This window comes from Geotrypetes seraphini, chromosome 2, assembly GCF_902459505.1.
Source record: "Geotrypetes seraphini chromosome 2, aGeoSer1.1, whole genome shotgun sequence".
Taxonomy (NCBI): domain Eukaryota; kingdom Metazoa; phylum Chordata; class Amphibia; order Gymnophiona; family Dermophiidae; genus Geotrypetes; species Geotrypetes seraphini.
This window is the reverse complement of record NC_047085.1, coordinates 90,777,519-90,789,294: the sequence shown is the minus strand read 5'-3', so window position 1 is coordinate 90,789,294 and position 11,776 is coordinate 90,777,519. Positions and strand designations below refer to the sequence as shown.

The 11,776-nt window shown below is 39.7% G+C and overlaps 1 protein-coding gene across 1 annotated transcript in view; it reads left to right on the top strand.

The window, feature by feature from the left end:
* Positions 1–250: 250 nt before the first annotated feature.
* Positions 251–11,776, top strand: part of STMN2 (stathmin 2) — a 103,436-nt gene continuing 91,910 nt past the window's right edge. Inside the window, exon 1 of the mRNA XM_033929746.1 lies at positions 251–328. Within this exon, the coding sequence (XP_033785637.1) occupies positions 310–328 (19 nt within the window). The 5' untranslated portion in view covers positions 251–309. The remainder of the gene's footprint in view (positions 329–11,776) is intronic.

Sequence of the window (11,776 nt, the reverse complement as noted above, 5' to 3'; positions counted from 1 at the left end):
CTACTCAGGAAAGGATTTCAGTCACAGACTGCCTTCTGGCACTTTGATGCTACAACTGTTGATGGATCAATACGTAGTGCATGGAGATTTAACCTCTGCTGGAATTATATTGGGACATCTCCCGAGCCAATCTGCTTATGAAGAAGAGAGCTAATTATTCATCGGCTCCTGCCCCTGGCTCTTTCTTTTGCACAGCCCCACCGTGCTGACTCAGTGCCTCGTTCAGTCTTCTCTCTCTCTCTCCTTCTCTCCATTGCTGTAGCTGGACCCCTTTGCCTTCACAGCCTCTGAGCATCGGCACATCTCACCATGGCTAAAACAGCAATGGGTAAGAGATCACGGCTCATTTTATAGAACTTGTATTTCTTGAGCTATTCTACGAAATGCTTATTGTTTTCAAACAAGGACAATTGTAAACCTTAGCTTAAACGGAATAGATGGAACCTAAGCTCCCTAAGCTCTTTTCTCTTATTATTTTATCCAAATTGATTATTAAATCGTGCTTTAGGCAAGGAAGTTTTGAGTCTTATCTTTTAAAAGGTATGTTGATATTTTATTTGAAAAGCTGCTTATTAACCTGAAAGTAGCACATTGCATAACCCTCCCCCCCCTCCCCAAACCTAAATCTGAAACTTAAAAAATGCTCTTTAATGTTCAGTGTCCTGTCTTTTTTGCCACATAAATAACTTGTGTATAAAGATGCATCTAAGCAAAATTTTGCAGAATTCTTCCTTGGCTTCTTCCCTTTCAGTGGCTGAAAAGATTCCAAGGATTGCAGCATGTTTTATATGCAGTGCTGAGGTGACCGTGTTAAAGGCTAGGCGCATTGTACTTGAAAAAAGCATAAAAGAAATGGTTTTCTTTTCATAACTGGGATGGTGCTGATTTCAGCTTCTTTGTGTGTGTGTGTGGTGGGGGGGGGTGTTCTGAACAAGGCATTCGTATGGCGAATACACCTGCAATTGCTCCATGACACAAAACACAACACAATGCAGTCAGACCCCACCCAGTTGCCTCTACTCTCCTTTTTCACAGACAGCCTAGCAGAGAGCCCTAATCCCCATTCAAGTCAGTGATTTATTCTTGCCTAACTCTTAAAAACACAAGCTTTAAGGAAAATAGAATTTTTTTTAAAAAAAAAAATCCCTTTGAGAGATGCAGTTGTCAGAAATCATGATTTTCAATAATTGCAGACGACAGCAATAAACGGCAGCATGTTGTCAGAATATAATTATACCATCAGCATTGCTTTGTTGCTGGCACTAGAAAGATGGCAAAGATTTACATTTGATTTTATTTAGTTTTGCTAATTCTAGCATGCCATAAATATACCCTCGGGGGCTATAGGTGGTGGCCAGGATACAGCCCACCTCTCTCCACCACGCCCACTATGAAAATCCCCCCCCCCCCCGAAGAAAGAATTCCTAGAAGTAAAAAAAAACCAGATTTTTCATAAACGTCCCTCCACCCTCGCTGTCACACCTGTGATTCACTAAAGCAAGCAGACTTCAAGTGCCCCTCCGGTAGAACCCCTCCTCCACCACCCCACAATTTAATTTCCTTTCATGTTAAATGATTGTGTCAAATATTATTTTAATCATTGATACAGAAAGACTGAAGGTGATGTTGCCAATATAAGTTCTATGAAAGCGGCCATTACTGCGTTGTCAAACTGTTGGGCGTGTGCAACATAGGTGGGCTTGCCCATACTGAGATATGAGAGAAATGGAGATGATCTGTGAGGAGTTTCCAAGCTCTATATGGATCTATAATCAACTGATTTGGGGGGATTAGGGATGAAAAAATCAGGGATTTTGCTGTGTAGCATCTGAGGTATAAAATGGTTTGCGATCTGTAGCATGCATTTCAAAGCTTTGAATCAACCAGTGCCCTTTGTGAGGGAGCCAGACATTTGCAAGTGATTAGGGTGGAGCACTGCATTATTTGCCTATGATTCTTTTCAGTTTTATTTTAGCTTCTGGAGCTGAAAGTGGACATTTGATATCTCAAAGTGGATTTGGAAAAGTAGCTTCAAAAAATAGCTTTCGTTACAACTGCATTTAGTTGTATGCTAAGAATTATTTAACATTTTTTTTTTTTTTTTTTACAAATAGAAAGCGATACATTACATCTTTGTGAGAGTCACATTTAATTCTCGACCCTTTGTTCAAAAGTTACACAAGGTGCAGTACATATTTAATTGTTACTGGCTAATATCGTATTCTATTTTATTAAATGGTAAATTATCTGTATTGAACTGCACCCGGAATCTCCGCTGTTGGACAAAGGCATGAGACAGCTGCATATGCAAATACAGTGAGACAAGAGTTATGGGAGTGTGGCCAGCCCTGCAGTGCTGAGCACCATCCCCTCCCCATTGCAGCAATCTGGTAATCAGTATTGATAATTTGTAGTCAGCTGGAGACTGATCACCGCAGAAGGCCCCTGATAGGAATTCTATCTCCATAGACAGAAGGGCTCATCAGTGTTTTATTAATGAATTCATAGTGGAGCAGCTAATCTAAAAATTTTAAATACCGGTAGCAAGAAATGTGACTGAGACCATTAAAGAACCCACAGACAAATCTAAGTCTACTCTTTAGCTTCAAATTGCTTACTCATAGTTTCTATATGGGTATAGGAGAGATATCAAATGTATTTAGCAGAACTATGGTCATGTGGTCAATATATATGCACCAATTTGTCTATGCAAATTAATTTAATGTTAAATCAATAATATATTAATGCACAAAACCTAAGATAACAAAATGTCAATGCTAAAATACACTTTTGTTTGCTGAAGTCATCCATATCCAATGACAGAAATGTAATTATGAGAGTATTTTCTACATTTTTACTTTTCCAAAAATATCTGAACATATGCCAATCTCCACTTTGCTGCATTGCTTCAGTCATAAACTATTAAGGTCATACCTTTTCAGTAATATTATTGAGTTTTTTACCCCTAATTCTAGGAAGTTGTGAGCCTAAATTTCCAATTAGCATGCAAATTGGTGCCCACAACCTACAGAATAAGGTCATTTGGTCACATAACTTGATAGAATAATTAGACGCTAATTGGCCTTAACAACTGTAATTGATGAAGATTGTCACTAATTTGCAACATTGTGCATAACTGCCCTTAGTCAGTATTCTATAAGTTGAATACTCAAATTCCAGAGCAGGCAGCTCCAACGTGGGCGTGGACCTAGGAGGCACATGGGCGGGTCAGTTGATGTGCCAGGCAGTTATGCACTCAGCTTACAGAACATTAGCATGTCTGTGCCTAACTGGCTACGGTTAAACATGAGCATTTACATCAGCCATTTGGCTGGCATAAGCGCTCCCGCCTAAAAGTAAGCGCATAATGGCATACTTACACTATGTAGCATTCAATAACAGTAGTTTTGTGTGCCTTTATAGAATCCACCCTTAGGCCCAGATTCTCGAACCGGTGCCGATATCACCAGCCACCTTAAAAGCGCCCACTGATCGCATGTCAATCACACATTGGCGCGCTGGTTTCAGAATTGTGCCAACGTGAAAGATAAGCACCGGGATTTTACGGGCCTACATTTCCGGCACCTATCATCGTGTGAATCGTGCTTATGTAGGCGCTTTAGGCTGCCTAAGGTCACTTCTGGCATTGGCCATGCTGCTCCTTGTGACCCTGGGCAAGTCACTTAATCCTCCACTGCCCAGGTACATTAGAGAGATTGTGAGCCCACCGGGACAGATAGGGAAAATGCTTGAAGTATCTGTATGTGAACCGCTTTCAATGTGGTTGTAAAACCACAAAGAGGCGGTATACAAGTCCCAACCCCTTTCCTACTTTGACATTCAGTGGCCTAAAGCGCCTGAGTAAGTGCGATTCCAATGCTGATTTTCTATGCACTGGTATGTGCCTCAGATCTTGGTTAAAATGCCATTTGGACAGTGTTTTTAATGGAGGTATGGGTGCCTAGAAAATCAGCAGCAGTTCAAGAATCCAGGCCTTAGTGTGTATCATCCTGGTGCATAACTTTGAAAATTAACTCCTTAGGTCTAAATTCTATATATGAGCCCTAAAATAGTGGCACTGGAAAAAGCACTATTCTATAAGCTGCTCAAAATTAGGCATTGTTTATAAACAGGCATTTATGCCTGGGAACGGCAACTAAATTTATGCATGGCCATTTGCACCAAGGAAAACGTGGCGCAAATGCCCGCACTTAAATTTAGGCACTGATGCCCGTACTCTATAATTAGGCACATAACTGCGAGTAACACCCATGATCCGCCCATGAGTCACCTATGACCTGCTCATTTCCACACACCCTTTTTAGATTTGCATGTAAAATGTAGGCATGTAACTTGTAATTGATTTTAATTGGCATCTATAATTGCTTGTTAAGCCAATTATTGGCACTAGCTAGTTATTCGGTTAGCGTAAATTGCACACACAGTTTAATATGCAATTCAATGTGCATGTGCAATTTTTAGCACTTTTTGCACAATCTGGGGTATAATGTCTAAATTGCACACACAATTTAATGTGCAATTTTTAGAGCTTTTTATACAATTTGAGATTTAATGTATATTGCCTTTTCAAGAGTGAAGTTGGGTATTCCCCTGTCCCTAGGAAGACTTAACTGTACAATCTAAGCTTTTGCCTGGGGCAATTGACCAGTATCACAAGGAGCATCAGTGGGATTTGAACCCTGGCTTCCCTAGTTCTTAGCCTGGTGCTCAAATTGAGCACCCAACCTTTACTGGGAGTGAAGCAGCCGAAACTGAGAAAAAGCCTAAAGAAAGAGCGAAACAGGTCCCGTTGGGCTTTGGATCATTTGTATCTATTTAAAATAAGTTATTGTTTTTCCTTGCTGGGTGGAAGATAATTTATTCAGAATATGAGAGAAAGGACCCACCTTTGAAAGTTTTTTAAAGAAAGAAGCAATAAAGAATATAAGTGATAATTATGGAGTGTTAAAAAAGGAGGGGGAGGTTTTGAGGGTCTTTGATGGAAACATGGAACTTGTAAGTCTTGGCTGAGAAATGTATTTATATATGTCCAAGCTGGTTTCTGAGATTCTCAACCACCCTATGCTTCAGTCTATGGGATTGTGTTTTTCCTGTGGATGTCTCCTTTTTAATCCCATACTCCATCTTTAAAGAAACTAGTGTGACACTGCAATTGACCAGTATTTCGAGGAGCATCAGTGGGATTTGAGCCCTTGCTTCCCTAGTTCTTAGCCTGGGGCTCAAATTATCAGACTATTTCTAGTGGGTTAGAGGTTAGTGCAGTGGGATGGGACATTCTCTTAAGACAAAGGAGTTCCTAATATAGAATAATCCCTAATTATATAGGTTAATGAAAGTACTGGGGAAAATAAGCTTGGGTAATGGCTATTGTCTTCCCACTCACTCCTTCTACACTCATTATGTTAGAAAAATCTATAAAGAATGCTGAACTGTGGAATCTAGATGAAGAAATCTACAATTATTTAAAGGATTTTTCCATCTTGTCATATTTTCTGACACTTAGAGCTCCTTTTATTAAGCTGCGGTAGCGTTTTTAGCGTGCGCTAACCCCCCACACTATGCGGAAAAACTAATGCCAGCTCAATGGAGGCATTAGCGTCTAGCACGCGCGGCATTGTAGCGCGTGCTAAAACCGCTAGCACAGCTTAGTAAAAGGAGCCCCAAGCTTCTAGAAGAATTTCCTTTTCAAGTTCCAATTTGTTCATTTATGTAAATAAGCTGTATTCAATATAACTAAAAGTCTTTTTTTTCTGCTTAAAGGCCTTATTTAACAATAAATATTTGACTGCTTGTAGCAGACTTAAGAGAACATGAAGCCTGGGCAGGATGGTGGTGTGAAACTGATTTACGAAAATTTAAAAATAGAAAAAAAAAACTATTTTGCCACCAGGTTGTTCATCAACTTTGGTAAATAGAAATATTTTAAATCTGAAGTTAAAGGGTGGTTCAAAGGTCCTGTGTTTCTCAGAAAAGTTGTACAACACTTGTCTTATGTGCTTTTCCACTTCAGACCGTCTCTGCTCAAAGAGATGAGGGACGCAATGTTCAAAAGTACTTAGCTGCAGCTCAAAAATCATTAGTTCTTCTGAACTCACTGTCTTTGGGTAGTTTATAGGTCTGTGGATATAAAAGATCACTCTCATTATATCACTAATATATGGATTTGTCTGGAAGTATCAAAATGCATCTTTTTAGAATACTAATGGTCAGCAGCCAAAAAAAGATGGGGGAAAATCCACAATACAAAAATCGCAGAGACAAAGGACAAAAAAAATAAGGTACCTAGATTGATACAGGAAGAATAAAAGTCCAAAAAATTGTAAGTGGTAAAAAGTGGCTTTTATTAAAACAATTTTTTTAAAAAGTCTATATCATATGGACAATGATCATACACAGGACCCAACATGGACTGTGTTTTGGCACTTGGCCTTCCTCAGGAGCTCAGGTTACTTGAAGATTAATGAAAAATATACAGGATAAGTGTAAGGCAAAACAGTTCAACAAATGTGAGAACATTAACTCTTGATTAGCTTCCACAATCTAGTTAAATGCTGGTACTATGTATACAAATTCTAAAAATCCTATGAGGAGAACACTACTGGAACAATTCTATAAGCTGGGACCTAGATGTATGCACCCCTTATGTGCTATTTTATAAGATAGGCCTAAGTGCCAAACCACCTAACTGTAAGGGGGAGTATACAAGGGTGGAGCAGGGATTGCAAGCCACAGGCATATCTCCCAATTATATGAGTAGTTTATAGAATATGATAAATTATACGTCACTTAGTGCATCTAGGTAAGCCAACTTACACCTGTCATTGACATAGTATAAGAGGGTATAACAATGCCAATAAGCTAGTATTCTTTAATGAAATCTTGGTGCCAAGATGCTGGTATAGAATTGGAACTAAGTGCATGGCATAGACTGAGGTAGCAATTTATAGAATTGCCCCAAATGTGTGCTTGAATCAAAGATAAGAACCCAAAAATATTTCCTTACTTCCGTTACTACACAACCGTGTGGAAATATTTTCAATGACACCTCTGTAGCCTAACCCCTCAGAAATAATTGCATAATAATCAAAGAAAAATAAAAATATTAATGTTTTTTGGGGAAAAAAATACATTATATTCAAAACAATAGATTTTGCTATACAGGAGTTAGGGAAGCGACACAAATACATGGAAAGCAAATAAAGAAATCTATTTATTTTCCTTTGGACTTTATTCGTACCTTCAACGTTTTATCAATATCACTGTACATCTAGGTCTTACATTTACTTAATATACAACATATCATAGCTTCTACAACTCTAAAATTCTATTGTGCCCTACACTTCTTTATGATATCATGCAACTATTTACCCAAGGGGAGTAAGGTTACAGAAATGTTGAAGGAGTGATTATCTAGCAAGGACACCTGCATTCTCAGGCTAACATTTAATTAAGGAGGCAGCATGTGCCATAGAAACCATATCTCTCATCTACAGTATGGTCCAAGGCTTGAAATACCCAAGTGCTATAATTCAGTGCTTGCAAACTCAATTATCTTTACAGCCTCTAGTCTGTAGCCTCCATCACCCCCCCTCCCCCCAAGATCAAACCCAAATATCTTGATTATCACACAAAAATCTAAAAATGTAGGTTGTCTGTGCTGCTAATGGTTCTTTGAGTTCATACAGCTGCCAGGTTCTGTTTTGTTTTTTGGGTTTTTTTTTGTTTTGACTGCAGCTGCTATTTACCACCCCAAAGAAGCTACTGCTCCAGATATCAGAGTAGTCTTGCCTAATGGTTGGGTCTACCCTGGGCGCCTGAAGGACTGAAGAACAGGACTGGAATTAGGAGGAATAGCAATCATGGTTCAGGGCAAGATTGAGAGCGGTGGCAGTCAAGCTAGGCCTAGGAGGAGTTGCGGTGGCTCAGGACAGGGGTTGGAAAGTGCAAATGCCCGAGAGAAGCGGCGGTGGCCAAAGAACAGGCACAAGAGGAGCAGCAGCTGACAAAGGATGGAAATGGCAACAAAGAATAAGGCTGAGGCTGAAATCAAGGTCAAGAGCTGCGGAAGAGGGAAGTGAGGGGAGAGGCCAAAGAAGAGGAAAAAGGATAGGGACCTTGGACAAGTTACTCAATCCTCCATTACCCCAGGGATGTTAGATAGATTGTGAGCCCACCAGGACAAATAGGGAAAATGCTTGAGTGCCTGATTGTAAACCACTTAGATAACTTTGATAGGTGGTATATAAATACCTAAAATAAATAACAACAACAAAAGAGCAATAATTTTTTAAAAAATACAGACAAAGAAGCAAAAAATTAGATTAAGAAAAAAAAAACTGAAGAAATTTCCCTATGTACTCCAAAGAATTATGACTGGTTCCTTTGCTTTCTACAATATTTTACACCTTGGGAATGTTCATATTAAATTGCACTAGGTGGATGCATGAAACTGGCATGCTCAAGGAAGCAGAGAAAACTGCACTCAGAGGACAATCTAATGGCAATTTATGTCCATCTTGTGTTGGAAACACTAGAAAGGCACTTTCAAACTCAGCTCTTTCCAAAATGCTATGTCACCACATTTCTTCTGCTTATGGTAGCAAACACAAATGTTCACTGAATATGATTCTGTCATTGACAGACCAAGTAGATATGAAGTCGGATAAAGCTTCTGCCATTCTTCTGCAGAAAGCTTTCTTTGATGGCTTTTATTGTATCTGTTGTGTAAAATGGACACACAGCCTTTAAATAACTCCTTAGTACTGCCCTAGGAAGTCTCTCAAGGACTGTCACCTGATTACCATTATCACTTATCTGATCTTTATTACTGGCAGCAACAGTGCCAGTGAGTCTAGTGATTTAGGACCAAATTCACTCCCTACCTCCAGCTGGACACTGAAGAGACGTTTTAACGTTTTCCCATCTACCCCTGTAAGTACTAGTCTTTGTAATGTGATTAGAACTTTGAATTCTGAACAAAGTGGAAAGGGAGTAATTATGTATAGTTGATGTGCCCTATACTGTTAGATATGTAATTACATTTTGTCTCAAATGCTTCCTGGCTTTTGCTTTCCAGACTCATGTTGGTCAAACTCGAAACGTGCACCTGTGCAGGAGAGCTGCTGAGATTTCTTGCCCAAGTTCTGCAGGATGGCCCAGGTGGAAACCTCATGCCAAGCAGGGATACGAATTTAGCAGCATGCATTCAGTTCATTAGCACACCTTAAAAAAAAATGAATGCACACAAAACTGGTTTAATGTATTAACATGCATAAAATCAGTTTGTGTGCATTAAAAATACTCCTGCCTAGTTAAACCACACTGAGCTACCCATGCCCAGATATTCAGCAACAGTTAACTGGTTATGCCACTAAATATCCCCTCTGACCGCCAAAGCATTAACCAGCTAGGATAGGGGCGATCTGGGGGTGGGATCAGCACTTAATCAGATAGCAGTGATATTCAGTCTGCTAACCAGTAGGATTAGCCGCAGCAAAATCTGGCCTTAGCATGTGCTACTGCAGGACATTCTCATGTGCTAAGCCCAGACTTAGCACAGCAGTACCGTATGCTAAGTTTCTTTCTGCAGGCCCTGCATTAATTTTTCCATTAGCACAAAGAGCATGCAAAAAATAATGTGGGAGCACTTACCGCTTCAATAAGTGCTCCCATGTTAAGAACACACTGTCCAGGTATAGGGAAATTCTGTAAATGGTGCCTAAAACTTAAGTGTTCAGTAGTGCAGTGCTAAGCACGACTCTATAAATGTTAGGTTCACTTTATACAGTAGAATCGCACTTAGTGGTGTCTAAAGTGGTCTTAGGCATCCGTAGGTGTCCTAACCTTAGGTGCGCCCGATTTATCTTGGCCTAAATGAGTGCGCCTAAGTCCAAAACAGGCACCTACATGACAAACATGCCCCCGATCTGTCCCCTAACTATGCCTGCTTTCCGATAGGTGCCTTGGACCAGGAACCTACCTCAAAGTGGTGGGCATCTATCAAGTTAGACACCTACTGTCCAATTAAGTGCAATTAGCATCAATTATGAGCCTTTTAAACAATTAAATTAGGCACCTAGATTGGCTTGGTGCACCACTCTAGGTGCCTAACTTTAGGCATCATTTATGGAATCGGAGCCTCAGTGAGCACTAATCAGAACATTCTAGATAAATAATACTTCAACACCCATTCCCCATCGATGCCATGCCCCCCCCCCATTTTATTTATTTTTTTAATAAATAAGTAATGCACAATTAGCACACACTGAGGTGAACTACCACAAAACACTTTAGCACATTTTGTGGTAGACCTTGTTCTCTCATTAAGCTAATATTAGCGCTTAATGTGGTTTAGTAAAAGGGCCCCAAAACTAGAACAGCTGAAAGGCTGTCCTAACTTTATTTTCCAAATTAACTAGGCATCAGTCTCAATACTGGATGGTGCCTGATTAACTTCTAGGTAGATGCACTAACCCAGATATTCAATGCCAGAAACCAGACATAAGAACATAAGAGTTGCCATACTGGGACAGAACGAAGGTCTGTCAAGCCCAGTATCCTGTTTCCAACCATAGCCAACCCAGGTCACAAGTACCGGCAAGATCCCAAGGAGTAAAACAGATTTTATGCTGCTTATCCTAGAAATAAACTGTGGATTTCCCCAGGCCATCTCAATAATGTCCTATGGACTTCTAATTTTAGGAAATGATCCAAACCTTTTTTAAACCCTGCTAAGCTAACTGATTTCACCACATTCTTCAGCAACAAATCCCAGAGTTGAATTACACGTCTGAAGAAATATTGTCTCCAGTCTGTTTTAAATCTACTACTTAGTAGCTTCATCGCATGCCCCCTAGTCCTAGTATGTGTATGGCCGTTTGGTGGAGGATGGGCAGGGGAGGGCTTCAATGGCTGGGAGGGTGTAGATGGGCTGGAGTAAGTCTTAACAGAGATTTCGTCAGTTGGAACCCAAGCATAGTACCGGGTAAAGCTTTCCCAGAAATAGCTAAGAAGAAAAAAAATAAAATAAAAATAAAAAAATAATAAAAAAAAAAAAAATTTAAATTGAATCAGGTTGGGCAGACTGGATGGACCATTTGGGTCTTTATCTGCTGTCATCTACTATGTTACTATGTTACTATAAGAGTTTCACATTTACCCATTTCACTCCACTCAGTATTTTATAGACCTCTATTACATGCCCCGGCATTGAATATCCTTGGTTAACTCAGTTCCATTATACAAACTGCTTAATGCAACAGCCTGAATATTGATTCCTTTTCTTTTTAATTTGCTATTGCAAAGAAAAGTATGTTTTAACTTTGCTTAATATGTCTATAGCACATGCTCACTTATATAAACTGGGACATACGCAGATGAGGCTGGACTCATTGAGGGCACTGGTCTTTGACCTGGGGGCTGCCGCATGAGCAGACTGCTGGGCAGGATGGACCACTGGTCTGACCCAGCAGCGGCAATTCTTATGTTCTTATAATAGAATGACTCCTTTATTACACGCACATGAGTATAGCTGAATTGCCATGTGATTCTGATGCGATCCAGGATGCGTACACTCAGTGGTAGGTGTCAGTTTTTTACTTTCAATGTTGTGTGCTCCTTTGCATTTTTCAGAGTGGTATTTGCATCTCTTTTTTTATTTTAACATGGTTAGGAGTGGTTTACAGTATTGTCAATTCTGATATTTTTTGCTATAGTAGACTGGATTAGAATTTTAGATTTATCACTCTCCTTTTTC